Source organism: Tachypleus tridentatus, chromosome 1, assembly GCF_004210375.1.
Source record: "Tachypleus tridentatus isolate NWPU-2018 chromosome 1, ASM421037v1, whole genome shotgun sequence".
NCBI lineage: Eukaryota > Metazoa > Arthropoda > Merostomata > Xiphosura > Limulidae > Tachypleus > Tachypleus tridentatus.
This window is the reverse complement of record NC_134825.1, coordinates 88,307,806-88,335,280: the sequence shown is the minus strand read 5'-3', so window position 1 is coordinate 88,335,280 and position 27,475 is coordinate 88,307,806. Positions and strand designations below refer to the sequence as shown.

Here is a 27,475-nt window from a genome sequence, read left to right as displayed (position 1 = left end):
AAAAGTGTTGAATTTGTTACTTGTTACAATAGATTTAATACGTAATTGGCATTTATATGATTAAGAACGTGACTTCTGCTACAACACTAAGAATCAAATACATGACTGATGGTAAAAAGATTGAGATAATGCTTAAAAAATAAAGAACTAACTAACTACATAAATGTTGATGAGAGGAGTACGGAACTAATATCATGTTCGATACAGTTCTGCATTCATATCTTATACCAATAAATGTATTAATCGCTAATGATGCAGTTAACTCAGTGTACTTATACTAAGGACTTAAATTATTTTTGCATAAAGATAAGTATCTTTTAAAATTAACTGTTAGTCGTAGTGATATTAGACAGAGATTTTAAAATACTTTGAATGTTATGATAAGAACAAAATGGTTTACAGACTTTTCCTTCAAATGAATATAATATGAAATGAATTTTATTTCCATCTGCCTAGAGACTGCCCCCCATCCTAGTAACATAGTGGTAAATTTGCGAAATTAAAATGTTAAAAACGGTTTAAATATTCGTAGTGGGTACGTCACAGCTAGCCTTTTCACTTAACTACAAACAAACAAAATCTAGAATTCTGGTACTCAGATTCCCACAGAGATCTTTAAAAATGAAAGCAAAAAAATGCAAAGTATTTAGTGGATATACATTTACGCATACTTGGTTATTTCAAGAAAGAAAAACGTGTTTGATATTTAGTGCAACGTGTTTATACCACTACTATCTACAAAAAAAAAAAAAATTATAATGCGAGTTTTATCAAACGAAACCACTTTGTCTCCATTAAGTTTGATCTGTTAGTCAAAAAAGAAAATTCTTAACGTTTTAGGTTATCTGGGCACTGAATTTTACAACACTTCTCTGGAGTTCAAGGCGGACTCGTGTTTATCGTAACACTACTTTACAATGTTCCCAGGAATCATGGAACGAAACAACAAAAAGTTATATGACTTCAGATTTCATTCTAGGAGATAAAATAAAGTTGGAGTTTGAGCGAACACATACAGGATTCTAACTTTCGAGTAAATTAAGTTGGAAAATGAAGTACGCTATGATCTTGAAAAAAACAATCCTCTTTTCAAACATTTTAGTCTTCTGTACTGGTAGCGTCCAACATCACCATACAACCTGTACCGATGTTGGAGCTTTAGAAGGAATAGTGGACTCTCTTTCAGAACTGAACAAGCTGGCTAAAGAAAAGATTGCCAATATAGAAGGTAAGATCAGTGCTGCGATTTCACAATTAGTCCAATGGGCATAAATTACTTTTGTTATTGAATGCACACTTTTCTCTAAAGTTTTACCTATGTTAAAATTATCATATTTATTTTGGTAACGTGCAAATATAATTATGTAAATAGTAAATAAAATATATAAATAGATATGAACATTGATGAAGAACACACAACACTTATGTTAATTTCATCATTTAAAAGAAAGAGTGTGTTTGTTTGTTCTTAAGCTTCGGTTGTTTTTAAGAGCAAAGGTACACAATGGGTTATTTATTTTCTGCTCATCACGGGTATCAAAACTTGATTTTTAGGGTCATAAGCCTGCAAACTTATCGCTGAACCATTGGAAGGGCAAAGAAAAGTTCGTTTGTTAAACCAAAGCCACATTCTGCCATATGCTGTGTCCACATCAGGGAATTGAATCCCTGATTTTAACGTTGTAACTTCATAAATTTACCGTTGTTCTCTCGGGAGACAGGCAAAGCATAAAGAGTTCAACGGAATAGCACTCTATTACGATAAAATTTAATTTCAAACAATTAAGCTAAACAACAAGTATCTTCGTAAATATAGGACAGACAAATAAAACTATTATGTAACCTCAGTATAGGAACGGCTCCACAAATACGGTATTTTGTACGTAAGACTTAATATTCGAGTGTTTCCCAACCTTTTACACAACAATGCTCCCTTCAGCAAACAATGAGCGCTTATGCTCCTTTCTAATACATTTTTAGATAATCAAACTATTTTACTAAAATGAAAATTGTAAGACAGTAATAGTCAATAATTATGGTTAATGTTAACAAACACAACTTTGAGACCTTCAAAACGTTCCTGTCTGCTTCCCTGCCACTCTCTCAGAGATTACTCTTCCTTGAATTGTGATACAACCACTATCATTCGTTCTTACGTGCCCCCGCTAATACAGCCGTAAGTCTACGGACTTGCAACACTAAAATCAGGGGTTTGATTCCACTCGGTGGACTCAGCAGATAACCTGATGTGGCTTTGCTATAAGAAAACAAACAAACACTTTTTTATGTTGCTAATACCTAAGTTGCATTTACTTGTGGCAAGTATGAGATTCTATTTATTTTGGCCTAGTGAATTTGTAAAAATATCAGTTTTATTTGGAGACATTCTTAAAAATCAGGAGAGTATGTCACGTATTATAATTAATCTCGGACGAGTCTCTGTTTTATTATGTTACGTGCGTTACGTATTATGATTTCAAATAACCGGAAGTTTGAATTTAAATTTAGAAGTTAAATGAATGTCAATGTGTGTGAAATTTGTGAAATTTACCAACAAGATTTATACACACAGTTTTCTTTCTCACTACAAATATATTTTAATATATTAAAAAAAAACATTTATAATAACTGTTATTACAAATAATTATTTACGTACAAAATATTTACAAACTTACAAACAATATTCAGTCTTTTATCTGTTTTGGAACTCAATATTTTATCGAGGTCCAGGTCCATGACAAGCAAATTAATTTTATGTTGATACACGGATACACTTGACGGAAATGTTAGTTAGCGCTATTGTTGTTGACCCGGGATGGCCAGGTGGTTAAGACACTCGACACGTAATTCGCGGGTTCGAATCCCCGTGACACTAAACATGCTTGTCCTTTCAGCCGTGGGGGCGTTATAATGTTTCAGACAATCACAATATTTATTGGTAAAAGAGTAACCTAAGAGTTGTCGGTGAGTGGTGATGACTAGCTGCTTTCCGTCTAGTCTTACACTGCTAAATTAGTGACGGCTAGGGCAGATAGCCCTCGTGTAGCTTTGCGCGAAATTCCAAAACAAACAAACAAACCCTCTAATTGTACACTGCTAAATTAGGAACGGCTAACGCAGATAACAATCGTTAGCTTTGGGTGAAATTCAAAATCAAACAATATTAGACTAGCTCAAAAGCTGGTGGGTGAATTATTTTAACTAACCTCCTTACTTGTTACCTGGAATAGACATACACACCGAAATTAAGAAGTTTGTTTTGTTGGTTTTTTTTTATTTCGCACAAAGCTACTCGAGGGCTATCTGTGCTAGCCGTCCCTAATTTAGCAGTGTGAGACTAGAGGAAAGGCAGCCAGTCATCACCACCCGCCGCCAACTCTTAGGCTATTCTTTTCCCAACATTATAACGCCCCACGGCTGAAAGGGCGAGCATGTTTTGCGCGACGGGGATGCGAACCCGCGACCCTCAGATTACGAGTCGCACGCCGTAACACGCTTGGCCATGCCGGACCACGAAATTAAGTGCTAATGTCACATGAGGGCACCACTTGAAAAAGTTGTCAGCTTTTACTGAAGAACTGAACACTTTGTAACATAATATTCTATGTCAGTTAAACAGCTTAATTATTGTAATAAACTTGTATTATTAATAAAATTATTTATTAATTAGGCTCTAGCTAAGTTGTATTAACAAAACATAAAAATAAACTGTTAATATAATTAAAACTTTAATTTCAATTTTACTAATTATATTAGCTTTTAAATAGGTACTATATGCTCCACGGAAAATAATGATAGAAAACTTCATTTTTTTGCGGAAGAAGATGCAAACTGTAAGAACCTGCCACAAGAACAAGATTGTGCCAGTTTTTATAACAAGGGAAGCCGTTTAAGTCGGGTATACAAAATTTGGCCTACGTTCCTTAATCATCCAATCAGTGTATTTTGCGATATGGATACTGCTGGTGGAGGATGGACTGTAAGTCGATATAACTGCTTCTTATATTCGAGGCCCGGCATGACCAGGTGGGTTAAGGCACTCGACTCGTAATCCGAGTGTAGCGGGTTCGAATCCCCGTCACACCAAACATGCTCGCTCTTTCAGCCGTGGTGGCGTTATAATGTGATGGTCAATCCCACTATTCGTTGGTAAAAGAGTAGTCCAAGAGTTGGCGGTGAGTGGTAATGACTAGGTGTCTTCCCTCTTGTCTTACACTGATAAATTAAGAATGGCTAGCGCAGATAGCCCTCGTGTAGCTTTGCGCGAAATTAAAAAAAAAACAATCTTATATTTTAATATTTTTATACGTTTTTAATGTCAATCAGTTTTGAGTTAGTCTAAGAGTGAACAAAATCTGTTCGCTGTTATTACAACAGATCAATACACTATTTTTAAAGATGTATATTTTACTAATATGAAAATTATGAAACTGGTAAATACGTTTAGCTTAAGAAAAACAGTAAATAATGTCGACCTTAAGAAAATGCAATCCACCGCTTAGATTATGTTTTCACGAGTAAAAGTTGTTATATAAATTTTGAACTATTTCAAAGTAGCATTTATGAAGCTTTAATCTATTTTAGCCAATACAGTACAATGTTAAACCGATTTGATTAACAATTATATAACATTTTTAAACGATTTAGTGATGATGTAAGTAAAAATTGATATTATATTTATGGAATGGTTATTGTTTGTCAAATATTTCGCGCAAATCTACTCGGATCTGTCTATGCTAGTGATCCTTAATGTTAAAACAATAGACTAGACTAAAAGAAAGACAGCTACTCAGTCAACCACACCAAAACCTAACTCGTGTGATATGAATTATGAGATATAACTGTCACGGCTCCAAAGCTAATCAGAGGACTTCCAGTGCTTACTTTCCCTAATTTTAAAGCGATAGGCTAGAGAGAAGACAATTAGTCAACCTATCCACTTCCAACCTTAAGGCTACTCTTTTACCAATGAATAGTGGTATTGATTTTCACATTATAACGCCCCATCGGGTATAAGGCAAACAAACATGTTTGGTTCTGAATTCGCTCTCACAACCACGTAGATCGTTAGTTGGGTGCCTCAAATACCAGGCCATGCCAGACTCAAGTGCTACTCAGGTCAGATAATATATTGTAAAGTAGCAAACTATTTCAAAAGGTTAATAGTTCATTTCGTCTGTAAATTAGGACGTTACATTAATTCTAATGAATATAGTTTGATCTATTAATTTACGTCTCTAGCCGATGAAATTCTTGCTTCAAAAAGAGAATAACGAACAATTCTTTCAAGCACGAGAAAGAATATTAGGTTACATGGACACTGTTTAATAAAATCGTTTATATAAAATTTTAAGTTATCACAATAACTTGCTATATTTCTTTACACTTCATGGTTAAGAAATTTTCGAATAAGTATTACAATATTCTAAAATAAAGAATTGTTTCTTTTTGTTACAAAGGTAATTCAAAGGCGTGGAGATTTTAAGAATAATATTGAAGTCTTCTATCAGCCCTGGGATTTATATAAAAAAGGATTTGGTAATTTATCCGCTGAATTTTGGTTAGGTAGGTTTGAAAACTTTTCATTTTTTATGTGAAAATATATTTATAAGTAAATATAACTAAGCACACACGCAAATCGGTCAAGTTGATATCAAATGTGCCAAAAATTATGTCATTATATATTTTCTGAGCATATTTTGTAATTTTCTTCTACTCCCCTCTCTTCCATGAAAAATCTTATGATAACTGACATACATCATCTAAAAAAAAGCTTGCAGAGAGTGTAAATGAAACAAATGATTTACCGTGACAACCTTTCATGAATTTCTTAATATAATATTTTGTAATGGTCAACTAGTCATCACTTGATGTAAAAATAGTTTATCGGAAATCTTAGTTTTAAAGATTCAATTAAAAGCTTTATCTGATCAACTGTTTTGTAATTTATTTCTTTTTTGTTTTTGTTAAATTATATAGTTTATGAATTTTATTTTTATTTACTCAAGAACTAAATAAGGGACACTGTATGTATTATCATGATGCTATATTGAGATCGCAAGCAGAATTATCGATTATTTAAATCTTAAAATTGTAGTTACTTGTTCAAACAATTTATCTAAAATTACACCTTACCAAATGAAAATAGGAGTCAACATTTCGCTCTGCATGGTCAGGTGGTTAAGGCGCTTGACTCGTAATCTGTGGATTGCGGGTTCGAATTCCCTTCACCCCAAACATACTCGCCTTTTCAACCGTAGGGGCTTTATAATGTGACGGACAATCCTCTTACTCGTTGATAAAAGAGTAGCCCAAGAGTTAGGTATACCGCTAAATTAGGGACGGTTAGCGCAGATAGCCCTCGTGTTGCTTTGCGCCAAATTAAAAACAAACAAACTTGTCATTTTGTTTCTGTAAAATGAGTAGGCTTCAGGATGCAAATGAAAAAAATTCTAACGAAAAACTAATAATTTTAAAATATATATAGTGATTATCTGTAGTCTCTAAATAAGAATGAAAATATCTTCCTTGTGTGCCTTTCCCTTTGAGCTCTGTAATAAAATATTACTTCTTTAAATATATTTTAATAGAATATAATCATAGTTAATTTTCTTGTAAGTCGATCCCTTTAAAATCATGACAAAACTTTGTATTTTCATGATACCTATTTACCCTTGTAAAAAATTATTAGATGGTGTGCTTCTCTCTCTCTTTCTGTAGGTGTTTGGGTATATATATTTTGTATACCCAGGAGGGTCAAGTACACTAGACCTCTTCCTCCTTCCATTACTTTGTTTGAATGGCCTCATTAATACATTTCGAGTAAATACAAAGGGCTGGAGTAATAGGAAAACTTTAAATCTGGTCCTTTTCAGGGAAATGTTCATTTATATTGTTCTTTCATTTTTTTAAATAAGTCTGGAACGTTGGTAACCTGTTTTATTTTAGCACTATTGTATTATTATTATCATTATTATTATTTTAAATATGATTTTATCTTAATGATCTGATGTACAAGTTTAGCGGGGAGAGGTGTTTAGGTCTTACTTCATCATACATGCAATATCTGTCTAGTTCGCATAACAACTCATTTTTCGCCAATTTTTATCAAAATATTCTAATGTACTATGTAGAAGTCTGGTATTGTTTGTGTATTTGAGTATTTGTGCATAAACTTTGAGGAAGTGGTTTTAGATACTCTGTATGCTGATATAATTAGTGTATTCTGTAATGTTTGGAGTTTGGTTTGTAATTGTTTTTCACTTACATTAATCCATGCAGGAGCTGCATAGTCTATTACTGGTCTTATGTATGTTTTGTATATTTTAATGATGTTTTCTCATATTGTTCCATAGTTTTTACCAGTTAGACTCCTAGCATAGTTTATTCTTCGCCAAATTTTAGTTTTTATGCTATTTACATGTTTTATCCAGGTAAGTTTAGAATCATAAGTCATGTTTGTTTGTTTGTTTGAATTTTACACTAAGTTACACTAGGGCTATCTGCGTTAGCCGTCCCTAATTTAGCAGTGTAAGATTAGAGGGAAGGCACCTAGTCATTACCACCCACTGTAATCTCTTGGGCTACTCTTTTACCAACGCCCCCACAGCTGAAAGGACGAGCATGTTTGGTGTGATGGAGATTCGAACCCGCGACTCTCAGAATACGAATTGAGCGATCTAACCACCTTGTCATGCCAGGCCTCTCAGTCATGCAAGAGTAAGTTTGTGCCGTACAGGATAATTTTTTCTTTCTCGATTTAATGGAACATGTATCGGTTTTTATAATAAATATTGAACAACGTGTGACCAAAACTTTTTGTTTCGGTATTAGATCAGCCTGTAAGTAAAAAATAGAATGAGTGGGTTTAAAATAAAACATACTTTGTTATCATTTCTAGTATACTTCAAAATATATTGTGTTCATTTGATACAAGCCGATGCTGTTATTCGTAAAGGAAACCTAATTATCCAGATTAGTTTATTTAACTATATTTACCTCAAATAAAAATCCACGTAAAAGTTATATTAATTAATAATTACAAAGCTCAGAGACTACATTGCTATTATTGTTTTCAGTGAAACTATACACAATTAATTATATTTATAACTATAATAACACTATAGATATTGTTCCCAGGGAACATAATTCAGTACAGTGGTCTAAAGAATAATGTTTTCACTTGTTTATCGCTCATACCTTGAGTACTTCAATCACTAGAGCTTTAAATGAGCAGTTTCATTTCTAATTATATTTATATTTAATTAATTCTTTCTACTAAATGCATCATCTCTTAGTGTTAATATAATTTCTTTTGTAATAAGGACTATATAACATGTATGTATTTACCAATGCATTATCAAACACATTAACTGTACCAATACGGTTCGTTATTAGAGGTCTGGCATGGCCAAGCGTGTTAAGGCGTGCGACTCATAATCTGAGAGTCGCGGGTTCGCATCCCGGTCGCGCCAAACATGCACCCCTTTCAGCCGTGAGGGCGTTATAATGTGACGGTCAATCCCACTATTTGTTGGTAAAAGAGTAGCCCAAGAGTTGGCGGTGGGTGGTGATAACTAGCTGCCTTCCCTTTAGTCTAACACTACTAAATTATGGACGGATAGCCCTCGAGTAACTTTGTGCGAAATTCAAAAAACAAACAATCTTTATTAGAAGCAAAGTTACACGATCGGCTATCTGTGCTGAGCCACTGGGTACTGAGGGAAATGGGTAAACATTTTACATGTATTATTTAAAAATGATTTGTCTATACACATATCATGGTCATTTTAATAATTATATATAACTTCTTAAATAACACGTTTGCATTTGGAATTTTAAATTCAATATTTTTTTAATAAAATTCAATTTGTAAAGGTTGTAAACCTCTTGTTCTGCCTTTTGTAGGTAATGATGCTATTTTTGCTCTAACAAATCAGAATAACATGCTTTTACGCATTGAGCTAGAAGATTTTGATGGAAGCAAGCGATATGCTGAATATCTGGAATTTGTTGTCAGGAGTGAAGTAAATAAGTACAACATGACCTTTGATTCATACAGGGGAGATGCAGGTAAGCTTAACTCGAATACTTAGTTTTACTTTTGCTTTTTTAACATTTCAAAAAATCTGACAATTTTTTTCTAACGTGCGAAAACAAACCCAATTTATATTTAAAAACAATCATTGTCAATGGTTTATTCACGTTATTTAAGGTGTTATTATCTGTATCACACTTTTTTATTGTAACGTTCGTTTTAGCTTCCGTCCTTTACTACCTACTCCACTTCTTTCTTGCCCATTCACGAATTTTTCTTGTTTTCTGTATTTACCTACTTAATTTTTATTACATATTCGCTCATCTTCTCTGAGTTATATATATAACCTACTACTTACTTTATGTTTACTCTCTATCCGCTAATCTTCTTTGTGTTCTCTGCGTATTCTACTTTTTTAACCAACTTTCACGCGTATTAACAAGTATTTTAAGTGTTCTCTGTCTGATTACTTTTATTCGTTCATTGCAAAATCTGATTTTTATTTTTTGTTATCAGTAAATAATTTACTTTATTCAATTTCCTATTTTTCTAACATACCTCCCAGTGGTTCAGATATAAGTCTGATTGCTAAAAACACTAAAATGAATTCTAATGCCCTCGGCAGGAAGAGAACAGATAGGCCTTTGTATAGGTTTGCGCTTAACAACAAACAAACAAAATCTTCCAGTTACGTAATTCTTACTTACACAATTTTATCTGTATATTCCTTGGCATATTTTATTCTTTTTTTTTTTTTTTCACGTTCTTCATCTTTGAATTGTTATTTGAGAAGCTCGTAATCCCAGTGTCGCGGGTTCGCGCCCGCGTCGCGCTAAACATGCTCGCCCTCCCAGCCGTGGGGGTGTATAAAGTGACGGTCAATCCCACTCTTCGTTCGTAAAAGAGTAGCCCAAGAGTTGGCGGTGGGTGGTGATGACTAGCTGCCTTCCCTCTAGTCTTACACTGCTAAATTAGGGACGGCTAGCACAGATAGCCCTCGAGTAGCTTTGTGCGAAATTCCAAAACAAACAAAAAAAACAACAAAAACTATATGGCATGTATTTTCCCTACACTTTCAATAATTCTCTCTATTTTTATTTCGCAACGTATTTGTACAGTTAACACTAACTAACATTTTTATTGTTCACTGTATGACAATTTTAGAACTAAAGTTATTTCACATCGTTCATTTGCAATTTCCCCCCTGTGGTACAGCAATATGTCTGCAGACTCACAACGATAGAAACCGAGTTTCGATACTCGTGGTGGGTATAGCACAGATAGCCCACTGTGTAGCGCAATGTTTCTAACACTTTGCTTTATTCAATGCTCGTCATTGATATACTTTTAACTGGACTAATTTTGGGTATTAAACTTCGACGTTACCTATTTCTACTTGAAATAACATTAGTATGATGAAATACTAAATATTTAAAACGATCGTAAATTTTCTAGAAATAAATCTTGTTAGTTTTACAGGAATATCAGTAACATTCCTTGAAAGTAATTAATTAAGCTTTTCTTTCAGGAGATGGTATGGCTACAAGTAACGGGATGCCATTCACGACTAAGGATAGAGATAATGACAAATGGATAAAAAACTGTGCAGAAACATATAAAGGAGCATGGTGGTACAATGCTTGCCATGATGCTAATCTCAACGGTCTGTATCTTCGAGGAAAACACAAAGAACACGCCGTGGGCGTTAACTGGAAATTTTGGAAAGGATACGACTATTCCCTCAAAACAAGTGAGATGAAGTTGAGACCTGTTGGCTTTGTGCCAAGTTCAGGCGCTCTTAAGTAAATATGCACAAAAATTATGATACACACACGCTTTAAGCTTTGCCAGTTAACTAATCTATTGGCTAATAAGACATGATTAATATTTTTTTTAGTTTCTAAGATAAACGAAATGTGTCATACAGAAAAAAAAATCCTTATAAGGCAACCATTATTTTATTAATTATTAAAAAAAATATTTCCCAAAATAAAATTATTATAAACTCAAGTAGGGAAAAATTATGCTTAGCTGTTGGATATTTTTTGCAACACTTTCTTGTGTAATTCTGAATTTGTTAGAAATATACATGTGTATTACATGTTTGCTACGATATATATATATATATAAACAGCATTACAGAGAAGTTGTAACACGTCGTTTAAAACAAAAAAATATATACAATTCTTTTAAAGATTTCAACTTATCATTGCTGTGAACAAAGATGAAGAAAAAGATAAAATCTGTAACTTTGTTTCGAAATGCTTTATTATTGTAGGATTGTTTATTTTGGTTACGGAATAAAAATCCCAATTAAAAAGCTGTTAAATTGAAGACATGTTATCATTTACAAAAGATAACTGGCCGTGAAAATGAGATAATTCCGCTCCTAAAGTGTCGTTCGACATTTAATTTTTTTAAGTTCATAGTATTTAAATTGTAATAATTTTCCCCGCTTTCAATTGTCCTCACAAGCTCAGTGAAAATAAAAACACTTAAGTGAATAAAAAATTAGAACTAAAGTGTTAAAACCTAGTGTTTGGCAGACAAATATACTGATGGAGTATATCAAGATTAAATAGTAGCTTTTCTATTGACCTTTTAATGAAAACTTTATTCACTTTTGTTTCTAAGGTATTGTGTAACTTGTAATAAAATCAATTTCATCTTGACGAGTTTAATTATGTCTTCACTTATGTTAGAGAAATAAATCTTTACTGAACAATTTTACTGCTCTTGTTAGACTTAGGTGGCTTGACAGTCGTCTAGAAAAATGGCTCAATAAAAGAATTAAGAAAATAAAGAATGTTTATTTCTTATGATTCCCAATATTTATATTAAGCTAATTTTTATTGCATCTTTTTCTATTGAAAATTATTGACCTCATATAACGACAATAAATATGCCAACAGGGTAGTTTCAGGAATTGGCAACTACGCCTCAAAATTTAAATTAGGCACAAGGTAATATCATAAATTGGCAGAATTTACCCTTGCTCTGTCTCAATTTAGTACCCAATGGAACGGTCACGTTCAGATAAACACAGATCACATTTTCATGTTTTTGACGTTTTCAGCATCAAGCCATTCAATACTCAGTCTTGATTTGTGGTAATCTTTGAAGAGTAGAAAAACTATATTAAGCAATTCCGATCAGTGTTTATCAACATAATTATTACTTTTATACAAACAAAAACAAAACTCTGGTTTTTGAGAGTTAATCCGAGGTTCAACTTATTCCTTTCATCGTGGCATATCTTTTAGTTCTCTTGTTATGTAATTGCTTTAAGTTGCTCAGATATTAAACATTTGTAGGTGGTTTTGGCCTGAGGTATTCCTCGTAGTTCCACTTCACGTGGTTAAAAGTGCATTTAGTTTAATATCACATGAAATACCAAATTCTATTGTATGTATACTTATTTAACTCTAAGTATTTTATCGATCATGTAGCTTAGGCACAACAAAAATGTACAAACAATCAATTTGAGACATAAAAATATAGCTTTTACGATGTTTTTTCCATGAATCCACACATTGGTTAAAATTTTTTGCTTCAGTTTCTTTCCCTTAAGTCGCTTTTTGCTGCATTTTTTGCATGAAGTCGTGTTGAATATTAAGATATAAAAATTGTTTATTAAATGTTTTCTATCAGTATTATCACCACCGTTCCCGTTAGTTATAGAAGAAATTTAATCTTTTCAACATCCATCGAAAGTAAAGTCTGAGATTTTTTTTAAAATTTTAAACACATACGTATACAATTTTATTTATATGGCCAATCTCAAAACTTAAGCAAGCTTTATTTTTGCCACTTCGTGTAATAAATTAGAGATTTTTCCGATACCATTTTTATACTTTTAATCACTTCCTCTTTACAGATATATATATTAAAAAAAATATTGATTTGTATGTTTTAGTTTTACGAATCTCAAACAAGAAATTTTAATCTGTGGCACCCATGGTAGAACAATTCCAACAACGCAGTTGTATCATTATGTCTATAGATATCTCCAAAGCTTTGAGTATATACAGAGGTTTGTATTTATTTGGCACAAAACTACACAAAGAGATATCTGTGCTCTACACACTCCGGGTAAAATCAAAACACGGTTTCTTGTGGTACAAGTCCACAGACATATTACTCTGCTACTGGAGGACGTATGTATATCTATATATATCTGGCTTTATCGGAAAATATCTTAAGACTTACGCTAGTATACGCTTTGCTGTGAAAAATTCTGTAGTTCTGTATGTACATTAGTTATTAATTTCTAAAATACTAATACAAACCATTTAAAAGTGATATCCATAAGAGAATTATAATTATTAATGTTGTGGTATTCGCAGATGCACTGATTTCCCTTTTTAGTAATCTTGTAAGTTTCGTAGAATGACAGGATGCTCAGCAGAAAATGTTTTGCGATAATAAACCTGAATTTTCTGAGTTTTGACCTAATTTAACAAAGAAAGAGACTGGATTTTAAAAAATCAAGTGAAGCAGATTAATTATTTTTCATGTACATTATAAAGGCAAAACGAGTATATTTACAATGGCGTTATTAGAGATTCCAGAGGTCTCAATGAAATCTGCTGGATTTTGGGAAAAAACATCTTATAAACTAAAAAACACATAGCCTTATAAACACATAACAAAAATGCTATTATTTCTCAAAATGCATGTGCTACATAAATTACTGTTGGTCATTTCCAAGAAAAACTAAGGGAAGTTGTACTGTCAAAGTGTCACCTGCTTGCCACTTTTAAAGATTGCTGCCTACCTCTATATTGTGTTCACATCTTTCCTACGACAAGGCAACTGTGATACGCTATGTGAATGATCCAGTTCAATAGATACCTAGGGTGAAAGGTGCTTAGTTAGTTCCCTAACCAACGTTGTATAGTTAAAACTACATTTACTTAAATATTAAGCTTTAACGTTGAACATAGGGATAGAAAACACATAGCATGCCAGTATACTACACCTTTCCTCTCCCCTTTTATTCAAAGCAGTTCTCTCTGGCAATAAATTACTCATGCATTGGTCAAGAAATCATTACAACTTATTGCCCCTGTAGAACACTCACACAACAACAAATTCAAGTAAAACAGAGAATAACAGAAAATTATTACTAGTTAAAACTTGAAACCCAATTTAAACATACGACCTACATTAGATAATTCTTTCAAAAATTAAACAAAACCTTCAAATTGTATAAAAGTGTAAAATAGAACAAATCTTTCCTGAAAGCAAAAATATAAACTAAATCATTTAATACGGGAACAAAATGTAAGGTATTAAAATAAAAAAGGCACAAAGTAAACTATTTGCAAAAAGGAAAACAAAGAATCAGGTTTTTACATAAGTATTGAACAGAAATACATTTAGCATAATATATATACATACTCTTTAATCTTAGCCACTACTAAATGTACACAAATACATAATAGACGACTACAAATAAACAATAATACAAAAAAGCAAAAAAATTGGAATATATTTTATTAAAAAATCAAAACAACCATTTACAGTATAAAATACTATCTACAAATTGACACTGCCATGGTCATGGAAGAAACCATTATTTGAATTTTAAGTCTAAACTCTCAGAAGGATAAGATGAAATATTTATTCTTGGGATCCTATTAGTCAAGTAAAGTCTGTATTTCACAGCAGAACAGAAACCATCACAGGCTTTACATCATCAGCAGTCTAGACAAAAGATTTTCCCAGAGTTTTTGATGTTTCACTGTGCTTTTAACATCATTTGTTGAAGTGTGTCTTCTTCAATGCAATGCCACAGTTTGTCAAGCAAATAATATAAATGTATGTGTGAAATTTCCAACAAACCAGAGTCAAAAGAATTAAATGTTTTATCATGCATAAAAATGTCATAAAAAATATGGGGTAAGCAGATCCTGATAGGTCCACATTTCATTGTGAAATGTACGTTTGAATGATGTGATGGCTCAGCCATTAGCGACTGTATCCCTGGACATATGAATGTCCTGGTCCTTCAGATTTCAACGGATCTCACAATTGACTAACACTCAGCTGTATTTTCCACTGTGGTTGCTGCCATAAAAAAAAGGTAACACAGATACCCTGGAATCCAACCACATTCCCTTCCAAATTAGCTGGTTGTTAAGTAGATGATTGAGTACATTATATTAAAGCTATTTTAAAGATGCAAATCAGCATTGTATATGATAGTAATAAGTGATATAAAGTCATTTTAGTATGACATATACCAGAATTAGATTTTGACATTGTGTCATATTTTATAGGTAGTGTAATGCCACTGAAAATTAGTATTATTTTCAAGATGTCATTCATCAGATAAAACACAAAAGGATGTGGTGGTGTAGATTATCATGGTGTAGTGAGACTTGAAAGTAACTGTAATACATTGAACTTGGCCTTTGTACAAACAAAACCTGGGTTTAGTAGGAAGAAATGGAAGTGAAACTACAGAAACTAGTTCCTACACAAACAAATGAAACAAGACATCATACAACCCTGATGCCAACCCTGAGCTTCTCACCATGAGAATCCATTACAACTGATATCTCACTCTCTCTTAGATGTCTTGCAAATACAAGTTTAATACATGTCAGGTGTGACTTGAAAATGCCACTGTATAGGTGTTACTTTCTGTCTCTGTTAATAAAATCTCCAATATATTTTCATGCAATTTAATAACAAATTTTTTTCATAGCAATGTTAAAAAAAAATATTAAATAAAATTGGATGTTTACAAAATATTCCAATATGCATGGTTAAGAGTATTTGATCATCACCAAATAAAACAGTGGGTGCACCAAGTTTGGATTTGTAATATACTCATTGTGGATACACTTTAGTGGCACAGCAGTAAATCTGTAGACTTATGGTGTTAAAACCTAGTTTCTATATCTGTGGTGTGCACAGCACAGAGAGCTAATTGTGTAGCTTTGTGTTTAATCAAAAACAAACTAATAAATAAATCTTTTTTATATATCCCTCTTATCTACTTTTGAATATTTCAATTAAATTTAATAGAAATATCTTTAACTACTATTACTGAAAAAAAATCAGGTCAGGCTGTATTTTGTCCCTCAAACACAGCATGAGATTATCCATTACTCTTATTTCTTCAAAGAAAATCCACTGCCTGCTGAATATGTAAATAAAAATAAAAGGTCCACTGTACCATTAAATAATGATTCACATGTCAGTAATTACAATTTACTTAATGCCTTAGTGTCTTAATATCCAGATTCAATTTTTGAATTTTATTCATATTTTGCTTTACAGTTGCATTCTCAGTGTAGTTATTCATTCCCATCATGTAACATTCATAAATGACTATGTGACATCTATATATATATGTAAAACACCACACACATCTACACTGAGAAATATATCTTAATGTTACATATTGCTACCTATTCTAGTAATTTTAGACAAATGGCTTCCAGCTCATCCACTATTACCATGGTAGCCAACAAGATTTACCTCTATTAATACTGTTTCAATAGATCCAGTACTGTAACACATTGTCACCTACTAGCCATTAAGCACAATATGTTTTCTTGGTATTTGAATATCAAGTTGGCTTCCCTCAGAGTGACGAAATTAGTTTACATAACAATGAAAGATTCAAAGACAATATTTATTACAAAGTAATTCTGAGTAACTTAGTTTATGAGAAGGAAATAAAGTGACCAGATGCAAATGTACAAAAATACAATGAAGAATATTTATTAGTTCCAAACACAATGCTTGTACTTGCTTATGGATAATGGATGGTCATTTTTACTGAATTGTAAATTACTTGCTCTCCAAGTTGTCTTGGTTAAAAGTCATATTTCACAAAAGAAACTTAATGAAATGCTTCCTGCTTCAATGGTAATGTTATATTTACCCAGTTCAACTAATTCTATTTGTGTAAGTAATTATTTCCATGCAAATATAAAGGAACAGCAAACTCAGGATATCACCTGGTAACCACTAAACGACAGTAATGTCAATTTTCTTACTCAAAGTGCAACTCTTTAGTTATATTTTTACAGGTAGATCAGTTGTTATCTGAATGGAATGATGAAGAATAAAGGCAGCTAGAATGAAACAGCTTAAAAACTTGTCTGGTTTTATATTATGTAAAACTACACATATGTAGAATTGTTGATAATTTGAAAAAAATATACTTTAAAACAAGAAAGTTTTAAACACATGGTATACCTGCATATCACATTTACAAATACCACTCAGTGAAATACTGCTTGATAGCTCAGAAATTTAGGAATGAAACACCTTTACAACCCAATTAATCTTTTGATCAACAAATTTTCCCAACTTTGTAACAATCAAGTGGCAACCACATAATATAGTACATACATTTTATAATGAAACACCACTTGACAACTTGGGAGGCCAGAAATTAAACTAACTTTCAGTCATTTATTTTACAATCAAGTGATTGTTACAGCTGCTTCTCTGGATGCTAATCCAGTCATACCAATCAGGAAGATGACACTGACATCACAGTCAATCAGCATAGCTATCTTATGCCTTCTCTATAGGCACTACTTCATCTGACTGATTTCATGTAGTCAGATATATAATTTCTGTTATTTTCCTACTCATCAGACCAGTCAAAATTATAAAAAAAACAGTGTTTCATTATCTTCTGCTTCCTCAGCATCAAACCCTAAATCAACAAGAGGCTCTGAATAATGTACAGTCTAAGCTTATTTATATGTTACATCCATTTATGAGTGCCATTAAATCACTGTAGTTCATATATTAGCTTGCAGGTTTTTTGTTGAAAATGAAAGAGCAGTGCAGAATTTTTATTTTTTATTAAAGAACACCATATGGTGTGTTCTGCAAATGTCAGTTTACAATCACACCATATGGTGCATTCAGCAGCTGAGGGATTAATGGATCAAGTTGTACGAGGATGAGATAAGGACTCATCAAATCAGAGCTCCTGTGTTAACATGTATCAAAACTACACTCATTCTCTACACAAGAATGTTCATTATTTAACTGTTTTATCATAAGATCTCTTCTGTTATATGGCAATGTTACTAGCAGCTGACTGTGTTATGCTAAACAAAAGTGTTAGTTAATCCAGACCTTAATCATTCCATGTACATGCAGTTTTCAGCAACAGACTCAAACTTACAGTTAAACACCAAACTTTTATTGATAGAGACTAGACAACTTTCCATTCGCAATCCCTTTATTGTAAGATCCATTAGCCTTTTGAAAATGATAATTATGTTACACAGACTGAGTGATATGTTGAAAGTAATACAAACCACATGAGTACTGAATGAAGAAGTAGGTTTCCTCCCATCATCCAGTTTGCCTTTCTAGTATTCTGATGCTAGATCTAAAGTGTTAAGTCTCAAGGTACCTTCCAATCCATGCAGACATCTTTCTATCTGCAAAAGTGGAAAGGAATTACTATGGATCACTACATTCACTTGGCAGAGACAACACAGGATTGACATACTCTCCTTTTTTCCGACAATCAATACCAGTAAAAAACAATGCATCCTGTGAGGGTTGTAAGACTTTAAAATCTACTTTACCTTAGTGCTGAATACATTGCTAGTGCCCTAGGAAAGTCTGCATCTATATGATACTGTGTATTACCCAAATGGCCACCTGGTCCCAAAAAACATTGGCTTATTCAGTCAACAAGTTATTCAGTTGCTATCACTGCATTCAGCATAGATTGCTTGAACAACTCTCAACTTCAGACATGTTGGTAACCATTTACTTGCTCTCAAGATGCAGCCTTAGAATCAACACTAGCTTCAATTAGTTCTATTAGTTACACATGCCAATGACCAATCCATAGGGAAGTCAGATATTTAATTATCCATAACTGTAGAACATCATCAGAACTTCAACAACACCCTTGAGAGGTAAATGTTTAAGGTAATTCTATTGCTGTCCAGAAAGAAAACAGTCTATTTTATGCATGGAGCTGTAGTAGCATTCTTTACCACCTTTTGTTGGTTGTCCTGCATTTACTGAGCCATTAGTTGAAACAACTAGCATTTTCTACCTTATATCTCAGTACAATATGGGCATTTCATTTAAAAGTAACCCAACATTCCATAGGCCAATTAAATACTTTGCATCTCTCTTCCAGGAAGAAGTGAAGGCATCAACAGCATAGACTGTGGCATGCAAACCATAGTAAAACCAAAATAACCCTTTCCATTCATTGAACAGCAAGATTGTAGCACACCCCAAGTTGGGCTTGGACTTGGTATGATGTACTTGTCTGGGCTAGACAGTCTGTTTGAGGTAAACTCACTGCAGCTATTACTGTAGAATTCTTCCTCTTTTGCAACCAATTTGAAGTTACTATTCTGTGCCACATTGCAACAGACATTCTTCATTAAGGGTGAGGATATCTTTCACACTGAAGTAGTACCCCATAATATCACTTGGTATTATTTCCAGAAACTTCTAATTAAGAATATCCTCATGATCCACTGAAGTCATTGCAAGATAAAACCTATGCTGCAAATGACAAAGATCATCCACATAAGTGGTCAAACTATCTGTAGTAACCCTCTTCTAAAATATAAAATTGGATTAATTTTTCATTGTGTTAAACAGTTGAAAGTTACTTCTTGCTTGAAATATTTAATGGAATCCAGGATCAAATCATATAGACCAAAAATCAGATATTGTACAGTTTGATTTTACAACAAGCTGTTCCAAGCAGTTGGATACTTCAAACAATTTAGTATATGACCCAAATCTCTTCCTTTGACTTGTTTTTTCTCACTCATAGGAATCTGTGGTCATAGTAATGGCCTTTCCCTCACAACTTTTAACAATCACCTGATCAAGATTTCCTTAGCTGAACAGGTACAGCATCATCAATACAGTTAGTGTTTTCAACTCTAGTGTAAACATTTAATCCCAGGCTCAGGAAGCAGAACAATAAGTTGCCATCAATGACACATCCATTGGTTTTATGAGACCACAGTTCTTCCATAAGCCTGGGTTTCCTTGGTATTATAGCTTCTAGCTCAGAGAAAACTACCACTGATCCATGGTTCACCTTCTTCACCATCTATAACTTATCATATCACCTGCCCGTAAAGTAGATCCTGTTGGAGGATGTCATCCACTAATGTACTTCCAATCTTTCCTTGACATCCTTGGGTGGCTTCAACCAGAGCTGAGTCTGAATTACTCTAGCTAGTGAATGTTTATGAGTCTTATACAAACTATCCCTTCAGAGTCAGACATGTACATGTAACATCAATATGATGATCCTCAATCATCTCTGTTTCCACTGGAGTGAAGTTGATCATCAGAGAAAGAACATGAACGATCATCCCAGGTATATCAGAAATCAGCTGCTCATCTTCCCGAGTCTTTGGTATTGATAACCTAAGAGCCACAAACCTTTGCATCATTGACAAATGTTCAATGACCAGTAAACAACTTGTCTTAAACTCAAGAGCCTTTTTGTATAACCATTCTTATTTAGTGATTGACTTTTCCTCTTGGTCATAAATTTTCAGTTGTGGAAAATATCATTTTCAATAACATGAAGCTTTTTTAGTCTTAAAGGAGCACAAGAATAAAAGTAAAGGGTAATACCAACATCAACCAAAAACAGAAACTTTTGCAATAAGATATCATGTGATTATAACATCAAAATATTGTTTGTCCTATGCACTCTGGGGTGTATTCAATTAAGACAGTTTATTCCTAGAGCAATAGGACAAGTTCACTGGAAAACAAAAGGTCCAACAAGATATCTATTAGTACTATGTAATATTGAGTTTCTCTAAGTCTCTGAGACCATAAGAAAGAAAGAAAGTGAGCAGACACTTGTAAAATGCAAAAGCAGAGTCTTCATTATAATGGAAAACCAAAAAACAGTTTGTATATTTGCTTAGATGATGGACTGCTACTTTTACTGGATTGAAATTCTTATCTTTCTTAACTAATTTTATCAAGATCTTCTAGATTGTTTAAATTCAATATTTGTTGATTCACAGGTAACATTCGATTTACCGGAAACAACTAGTATTATCCATGTAATTGGTCATTCTCATTCAAACGTAAGGGAGGAATAACTTTCAGAAAGCACTTGACCTGTCACTAAAGGACACCACTGTCTACAGAATAAATGCGACCTCTACGAAATGGTATAGAAACAAAGGCAGTCAAAACTGACTTAACTTAATGACTTTCTTGATCAAGTGTTATATGAAAATTGCACATACTACTCGAGATAACTGATAAGTTTAGAATACTATTATATTAATATCATAAGGTAAAAATTCATGGCATTCTTATATCTTACATAAAACACTCTTAAATCCTGAAGTGGCAAGATTTGTTAGTTTTGCACTCAGAAAACAGTAGTAATGACATAATCCTTTCTCTCAAGAACACTGGGCTGATATATCATAAACATCAAGAGTGTGGTGCAGAGGGCATACTCAGAGATTTCTACATTGAGTAGCACAACAACAAATTACTTAAGTTAACTCATCTATCAGCTCTGCACAACCCAAGGCCATTCTCTGACCTACTGTCAACTCTGACAATATACCACTCATCATGGAGAAGTTTAGAAGTGCCCTTAAACAACTATCATAGCCTCTCAGGTTAACAGATGTTGTCCACTGGTAGCACTATCGTCAGAGTTGAAATAAATCTGTTGGTAAATGCTTCTAAGTCTGTTATAGAGACTATTACATTTAGTCCCAAACTTACCAGATCACCTACAGTCTGCTGCCTACTGAGCTTCATTCTCAGGAATGAATACAATCAACCATTCTGAATGTGCTATATTTCTGCAGTTTTTTCAGTTCTGTGGTCCAAATAAGAAAGAAGTATTAACAAAAGTCTGATGTCCAGACAAGGACTTCTCTGAAACATGAAAGCTCTCTCCCCTTCACTGACTATCTTCTTCCTCCTAGTTATAAGTCCTTCAACCTATGATAAATGCTATTTCCTAAAGGCTTAAGCTTAATAGCACAGTTATGGAAAAATATAGGAAAATACATTTGTCAAGAGAAAAATTAAAACTTGTCCAAAAATAAATTATGTAGCAGCAAACTTTTCTCCTTCCTACCTAATGTATTGATTTTTCTTAAGACTAAATAGGTAGGTTCTGCATAATAAAAGGAAGTTCAAAAAATGTTTTACAGAAGTAAATCTATGTTTAGAATTACTTTAAATTCTCTGACTTTTTATTTAGTTTGTCAAAAAAGAGAATAATCACAAAATAGAATTGTCTTTCAAACACAACCAAAAGATAGGACAATGTTTGAGAGCCCTAAGAAGTATCTCCTATAAATCAGTGAAAAGTTTTTTTCCAAATTAAGAAAACCTAGCATTATACACTCAGGATGATAATTTTATTAATTTTAAGGGTGCTTGTTCTTTTCACATCATTGTTGGTCATTACCATTAAGAAATAAGGTACATTGTACTCTCACTGTCTATCCCTATATAGTGTTCAACTCCTTAGAAATCTTTCTCACAAGACGTCACACATGATACCTAACTGAGTTATCTAGTTTGATAGATAAGTAGGTGAAATTAAGATATTTATCTAGTTCTTTAACTGATGCTATATTGTTAAAACTAAGTACACTCATATATACAACAATTATGAAATTTTATGCCAGACAATGGAGAGAAAACATGTAGTATACCTGCTATAATACAGCAATGCATCATGTATTAGAGCCCCAACACACAAATTAATAAAAAAAATCTTAAAGTTTCTCTATTCTATTTCATTTAAGCTAAGAGAGTCACTCATATTTTGCCAAACAGCAAAATAAACTGATCTCTTGCCAACCAACTATACAGTAAATAGGGAGGGTCATGAACTGTTATTTGAGCTCTGGGAAACAGAGAACAGCAGATAGTTTCCCAAAAGGTGTGGTGCCAGCCCATCTCTTTCAAGGCTAAGTGGTGCTTGGTAAATGCAGGTACAAACATACAGTAGGAAAATGGACCTGATGGATATTACTGTCTGCCAGTCACTTTAAGTAAAGCTACCATTTTGGTCAATGAACAATCAATTCATTCCAGTGAACAGCAGCACAACCAGTAGTTAATGAAGTGGTATGTCTAATTATTTTTCTGCTACATAAACCAAACAGTGAAAGTTGTCAATGCAGACCTCTTTTCTGGCAGTGAAATCCTTGAAATAGACATACCAGAGAAGCTCTCTGCTAACATGACCTAAGCAATAAATGAAATGAATTTTGGTAGTAAATCCATCCAGTGTCAATCACAACTGATCCAGGGAAAGTGAACAGCTCACATGTATCTTGTAGAGGGAACAATAGTGGTACCATGTATGCATGTAGTGTAACAAAATGTACTATGGACAAACACTGAATGTACTGGTGGTATGTAATGCAGTTTTTTGAGCTAACACCTATCATCATCTGTTCAGAGAGTGAACAGAAGTAGTACAGATAGTGCTCTGTTCATCAGGGGAAAAATTCTTGGTATTGATCTGTAATAATTGTTATTGGCAATTCAGCTTTGTACTAGAATGACCATCAGAGTGGTAAGCAAAGTAGAGATGAATGATACAGATGTACTGTTAGTGTTGCTTCTTTCATATTACATTAAAAAATGAATGCTTTTCTACTTGTTCATCTGAAGTTATTATGTGGGGACTGCAGCAGGAATCTAAAGTCAACAGAGCAACAAAATATCAGCAACATACTGAATACATATACATAGGTGTAATTGTTTGAAGAGAACTACAATCACTCACCATCAAATAAAAAAAGTGTTTGAATTCTATAAAACAAACAGTTCACAGACTTCCCTGAAGCACTAAGATAACACAGGTTACTAAATGACAGGATTACAAAGCCTCCCAAGAGTGTGTAGTCATCTCTATTAGTGATTGTCAAGAAGGAGAATGGCAATGACAGTTTATGTAATATTTTATTTCAAGTGACACAATGACAGGCACTGATGCCTCTCTGTTACTGTGTATTGAAGAATATCTGTGTGCAATGGAAGGTGTCCAATGCTTCAGTATTCTAAACTTAACCTCCAGATGCTGGCAACTCAAACTGTATCAATAGGGCAGAGTCAAAACTGTCTTTCTAGCACAGCAGAAGTATATCAGAAGTAATCCATCTGTTCGCCCAGTACACTCATTTTTAGGTGGGAAATGATGATCCTATAGATGTTATGCATAGCCCATCTAGTTTCACAGTGATACAATATCCATAAGTATAAATGAAGTGGGTAAGAATACCACTGGCAAATGTGCATGAGCTTGTGTGTCAGTTTAGAAGTGGTAGAAAAAGTATTTCTCTATTTGTGTTCAATGATATAGGTGAGGAAACACCTAAAGATGTGCCAGAAAGCTCCAGTGCTTGACTGGGGTATCATCAGCAATCCCCTAATCATTATGGCTGGTATTAACTGCCAGGTTAGCACCAAGAACACTCGTTGATTTATGAATCACTGACCAAAATGAAATGTTGATCCTCACTTTCCTAGGTATCAAGTGATGTTCACCTTGCAATTTAAGAAATACACTATGACTGAGGTTTCAAGTCGAATCAGGTGGTCCATAGTGAAGTGCTGTCATCAGAACCAACACTGGGTGGATGAGAGGAGGTTGTTTGATTCAAGGAACCAAACAAGTGGAACATTATCCATCCTCTCTAAGGTCTTACAGAAACAGCTCATCAAAGCAATTGGACAGTAGACTGAAGGAATCCTGGGATCCTTCCCATGCTTTGAGAAAGGTAAAACAATAGCCTGGCACTAGGAATAAGAAAAAACATTCTACTGCCAGATCTGGTTAAAAGCAATCAGAAGAATAGCAAGAGAAGTAGGAGAGAGATGGTGTAGCATCATGTAGTGTACATTATCAGGTTTGACCAATGTACTGCCAGACCAATGAAGGGCCACTTTGAGTCCCACCAGCGTAATGAGACGATCAGTCCGAAAGAAAAGAGGTGATCACTCTGCCCGAATCTTGATGGCTAAGAAGGAGGAGAATAAAGCAGAAGGGCTAAAATCCCAGCAAAAACTTTCACTGAGAGTATCAGTGATGCTTTAGGCATCACAAACTTCTTGGCCTGGAAAGGGGGAAAAATTATACTGCCCACTGACCTGCCAAATCTTGTCCCATAAGACTTTCATGGTAGAAGAAATGCCAGTTGTGAATTTAATCCAAGACTCCTTCTATCATTGATGTTTTAACTGCCAAGCATATGCACAGGACTGCTGAAAATTGATGAGGTTCTAAAGTGTGGGATGCCTATCAAAAGTATCCCAGGCCCATTTTTTGACTCTTCTGCATTGTGTGGTAGGCAGAATTCCATCACAGACAAGGACACTGTGAAGAATGTGTTGAGGTTTTAAGAATACACTGAGCAGCTGCCTCGATAATACAGTCAGTCACTACTGCCACGCAGTTGTCTATTGATGGCTTAAAAATGACAGGAGGATCAAGTTCCATGAGAGCAGTAAAAGAGGGCCAGTTGGCTCAGTCCATCTTCCAAGAGGATACACAAGTCAGGTGGCATCAACCACAGCCAGTCTCTCTAAAAATGATAGGAAAATGATCACTGCCTCATGGGTTATTGTCAACCTTTCATGAAAGTGGGAGTATAGTGAAGGGAAGCAGACCAACAGATCAATAGGAGTAGAAAACTGAATAGCATCATGAAAATAAGTATAAGAACCAGTATTGAAAAGAGAAAGATGATCTGAGAGCATACACTCTACAAAGCAACCCCTCCCTTCAATATCAGCACCTCCCTACAGGGAGTTATGTCCATTAAAGTCTCCTAGGATTAAAAAGAGAAATGGCAACTATTCATCAACAGTATCAAGGTCTCACTGATCATGGGTCTCTTCAGGAGACAGGTAGAAAAAAAACAGTGATGGTACAACCAAAGGAAACACAGATGGCTACAACTTCCAAGGGTGTGTCAAGTGGCAAAGACAGGATGGGCACATGCTGATCAACCAACAGTACCATCCTTCCATGCACTCACCCATCACACAGCCTGTCATTTCTGTACAAAGATAACTGCCAAAAGATGACTGGCAGGTTTCAGAGAAATTTCCTGTGAGGAAAGGCATACAGGATGGTAGGAAGAAATCAGTGCTTTGATTAGAATGTAAACCTCAACAGTTCCATTGTATCAAGGTGGCCACTTTTTATGTGTAGGCAAATTTTTTCAACTATATCTTTTTTCTTTATTTTCTTTATTTGAGGGGGGTCTGCGACCTCCATGGACACTGCCTGGGTTGATTAGACAGGTCTTTGTTGTTGGAAGAGTATTTCAGCAAATGAGAATGTGAACGAATGATCGTTTTGCATCTTGAGGTGGAAGGAGAAAATGTACCCCAGGAAATGCCTGTACTCAAAACCAAAGGAAGTGGATCTAGGGGTTTGCTGGAATGAATGTTAGGGGCAGAGATAAGTGTTGATGTTGATTCATCAACTTTTTGAGCCATGGAGATCAAAAGACTTTTCATATAGTTTGAGAATGATTCTTTAGGAGACACAGAGAGATTCATCTGCACTCCCACTATTGTAGTGGATGAAGTGCAGCAGCATACATCCAAGATGAAGTGATGAACAGTAACTTTGAACCTTGGGGTAAGAAATGTTGTAAACCATTTTCAAACACTTTACACCTCTTTTTCTTCATCCACCTATGGCATGAACGAAAGTAAAATTGGTGAGAACCACTACAGTTCACATAATGAAGGTCTATTTCATTCTCACAGGCATTGTGGTCCTTGCCACCAGAAAGATCACATTCAAGGAACCATGGCATGATGTCTTTGAGTGCCTGAACCACTGACACTAGAAACATCTGAGGGTTTGGAATGTATGGCCGAACCTTGTAATTAAAATAATCTGCCTTGATGGTGGCAGGTGGACACAGTGATGTAAATGTTTAAATGAAGACATTGGTCGGCATCATAATTTCATCTTTGTGAGTGAAGATACACCTCACTGCAGAAACTCCTTGGATGGAGAAACCAGTGAACATCTCCAACTCAGGGATGCTTTTCAAATCCCTCTCAACAATAACTACTCATGGTGAATTCAAAGAAGCATAAGGTGTAACCTCAATAAGTATATCCCCAATTGCCTTTAAATGTAAGAGGAGTTCACTGTGTTTAGATGTGGATGTTTCTATCAACATGTCACCAGAGTGTAACGTTTTGACTGACTTTGGAAAACCAGCAAGTCCCTCTAGTTCCTTCTAACTAAAAAAAGGAGACATTTGCCATGAAGGTTTGTCTGAAAGAGAATGTAAGATAAGAAAATGAGGTACAGGTGTTACAGATGTTGAAGATTGCTCAGAATCTTTAAGATGTGGTCGTTTACGTATGGACTGTTTTTTCACCATTTTATTTGGAGTATCCATAATAAAA

At 34.2% G+C, this 27,475-nt stretch overlaps 2 protein-coding genes across 14 annotated transcripts in view; one reads left to right on the top strand and one right to left on the bottom strand.

The window, feature by feature from the left end:
- Positions 1-27,475, bottom strand: part of LOC143255097 (cyclin-dependent kinase-like 1) — an 84,413-nt gene that overhangs the window by 51,704 nt on the left and 5,234 nt on the right. For 8 of the 13 annotated variants that reach the window (XM_076510318.1, XM_076510303.1, XM_076510311.1 and 5 more), the window contains exon 3: positions 13,815-13,891. The exons of 3 other annotated variants lie outside the window; for them this stretch is intronic. The gene's annotated coding sequence lies outside the window, so the exon portion shown is untranslated. Of the gene's footprint in view, positions 1-2,067; positions 2,215-13,814; positions 13,892-21,790; positions 22,045-27,475 lie in introns of those variants that run through there. 2 more of the 13 variants (XM_076510275.1, XM_076510344.1) reach the window with 2 other exon arrangements.
- On the top strand, positions 916-11,837 carry LOC143255149 (techylectin-5B-like). The gene is made up of 5 exons (XM_076510386.1): positions 916-1,228; positions 3,768-3,979; positions 5,460-5,565; positions 8,908-9,072; positions 10,566-11,837. Exons 1-5 carry the CDS (start codon positions 1,051-1,053, stop codon positions 10,841-10,843), a joined length of 939 nt encoding a protein of 312 aa, XP_076366501.1. The 5' UTR covers positions 916-1,050; the 3' UTR covers positions 10,844-11,837.

Coding starts and splice junctions, on each gene's coding strand:
- LOC143255149 (XM_076510386.1), top strand. CDS start 1,051: ATGAAGTACGCTATGATCTTGAAAAAAACAATCCTCTTTTCAAACATT. Junction 3,980..5,459: donor CTGCTGGTGGAGGATGGACT/GTAAGTCGATAT, acceptor TTTGTTACAAAG/GTAATTCAAAGGCGTGGAGA. Junction 9,073..10,565: donor TTCATACAGGGGAGATGCAG/GTAAGCTTAACT, acceptor CTTTTCTTTCAG/GAGATGGTATGGCTACAAGT.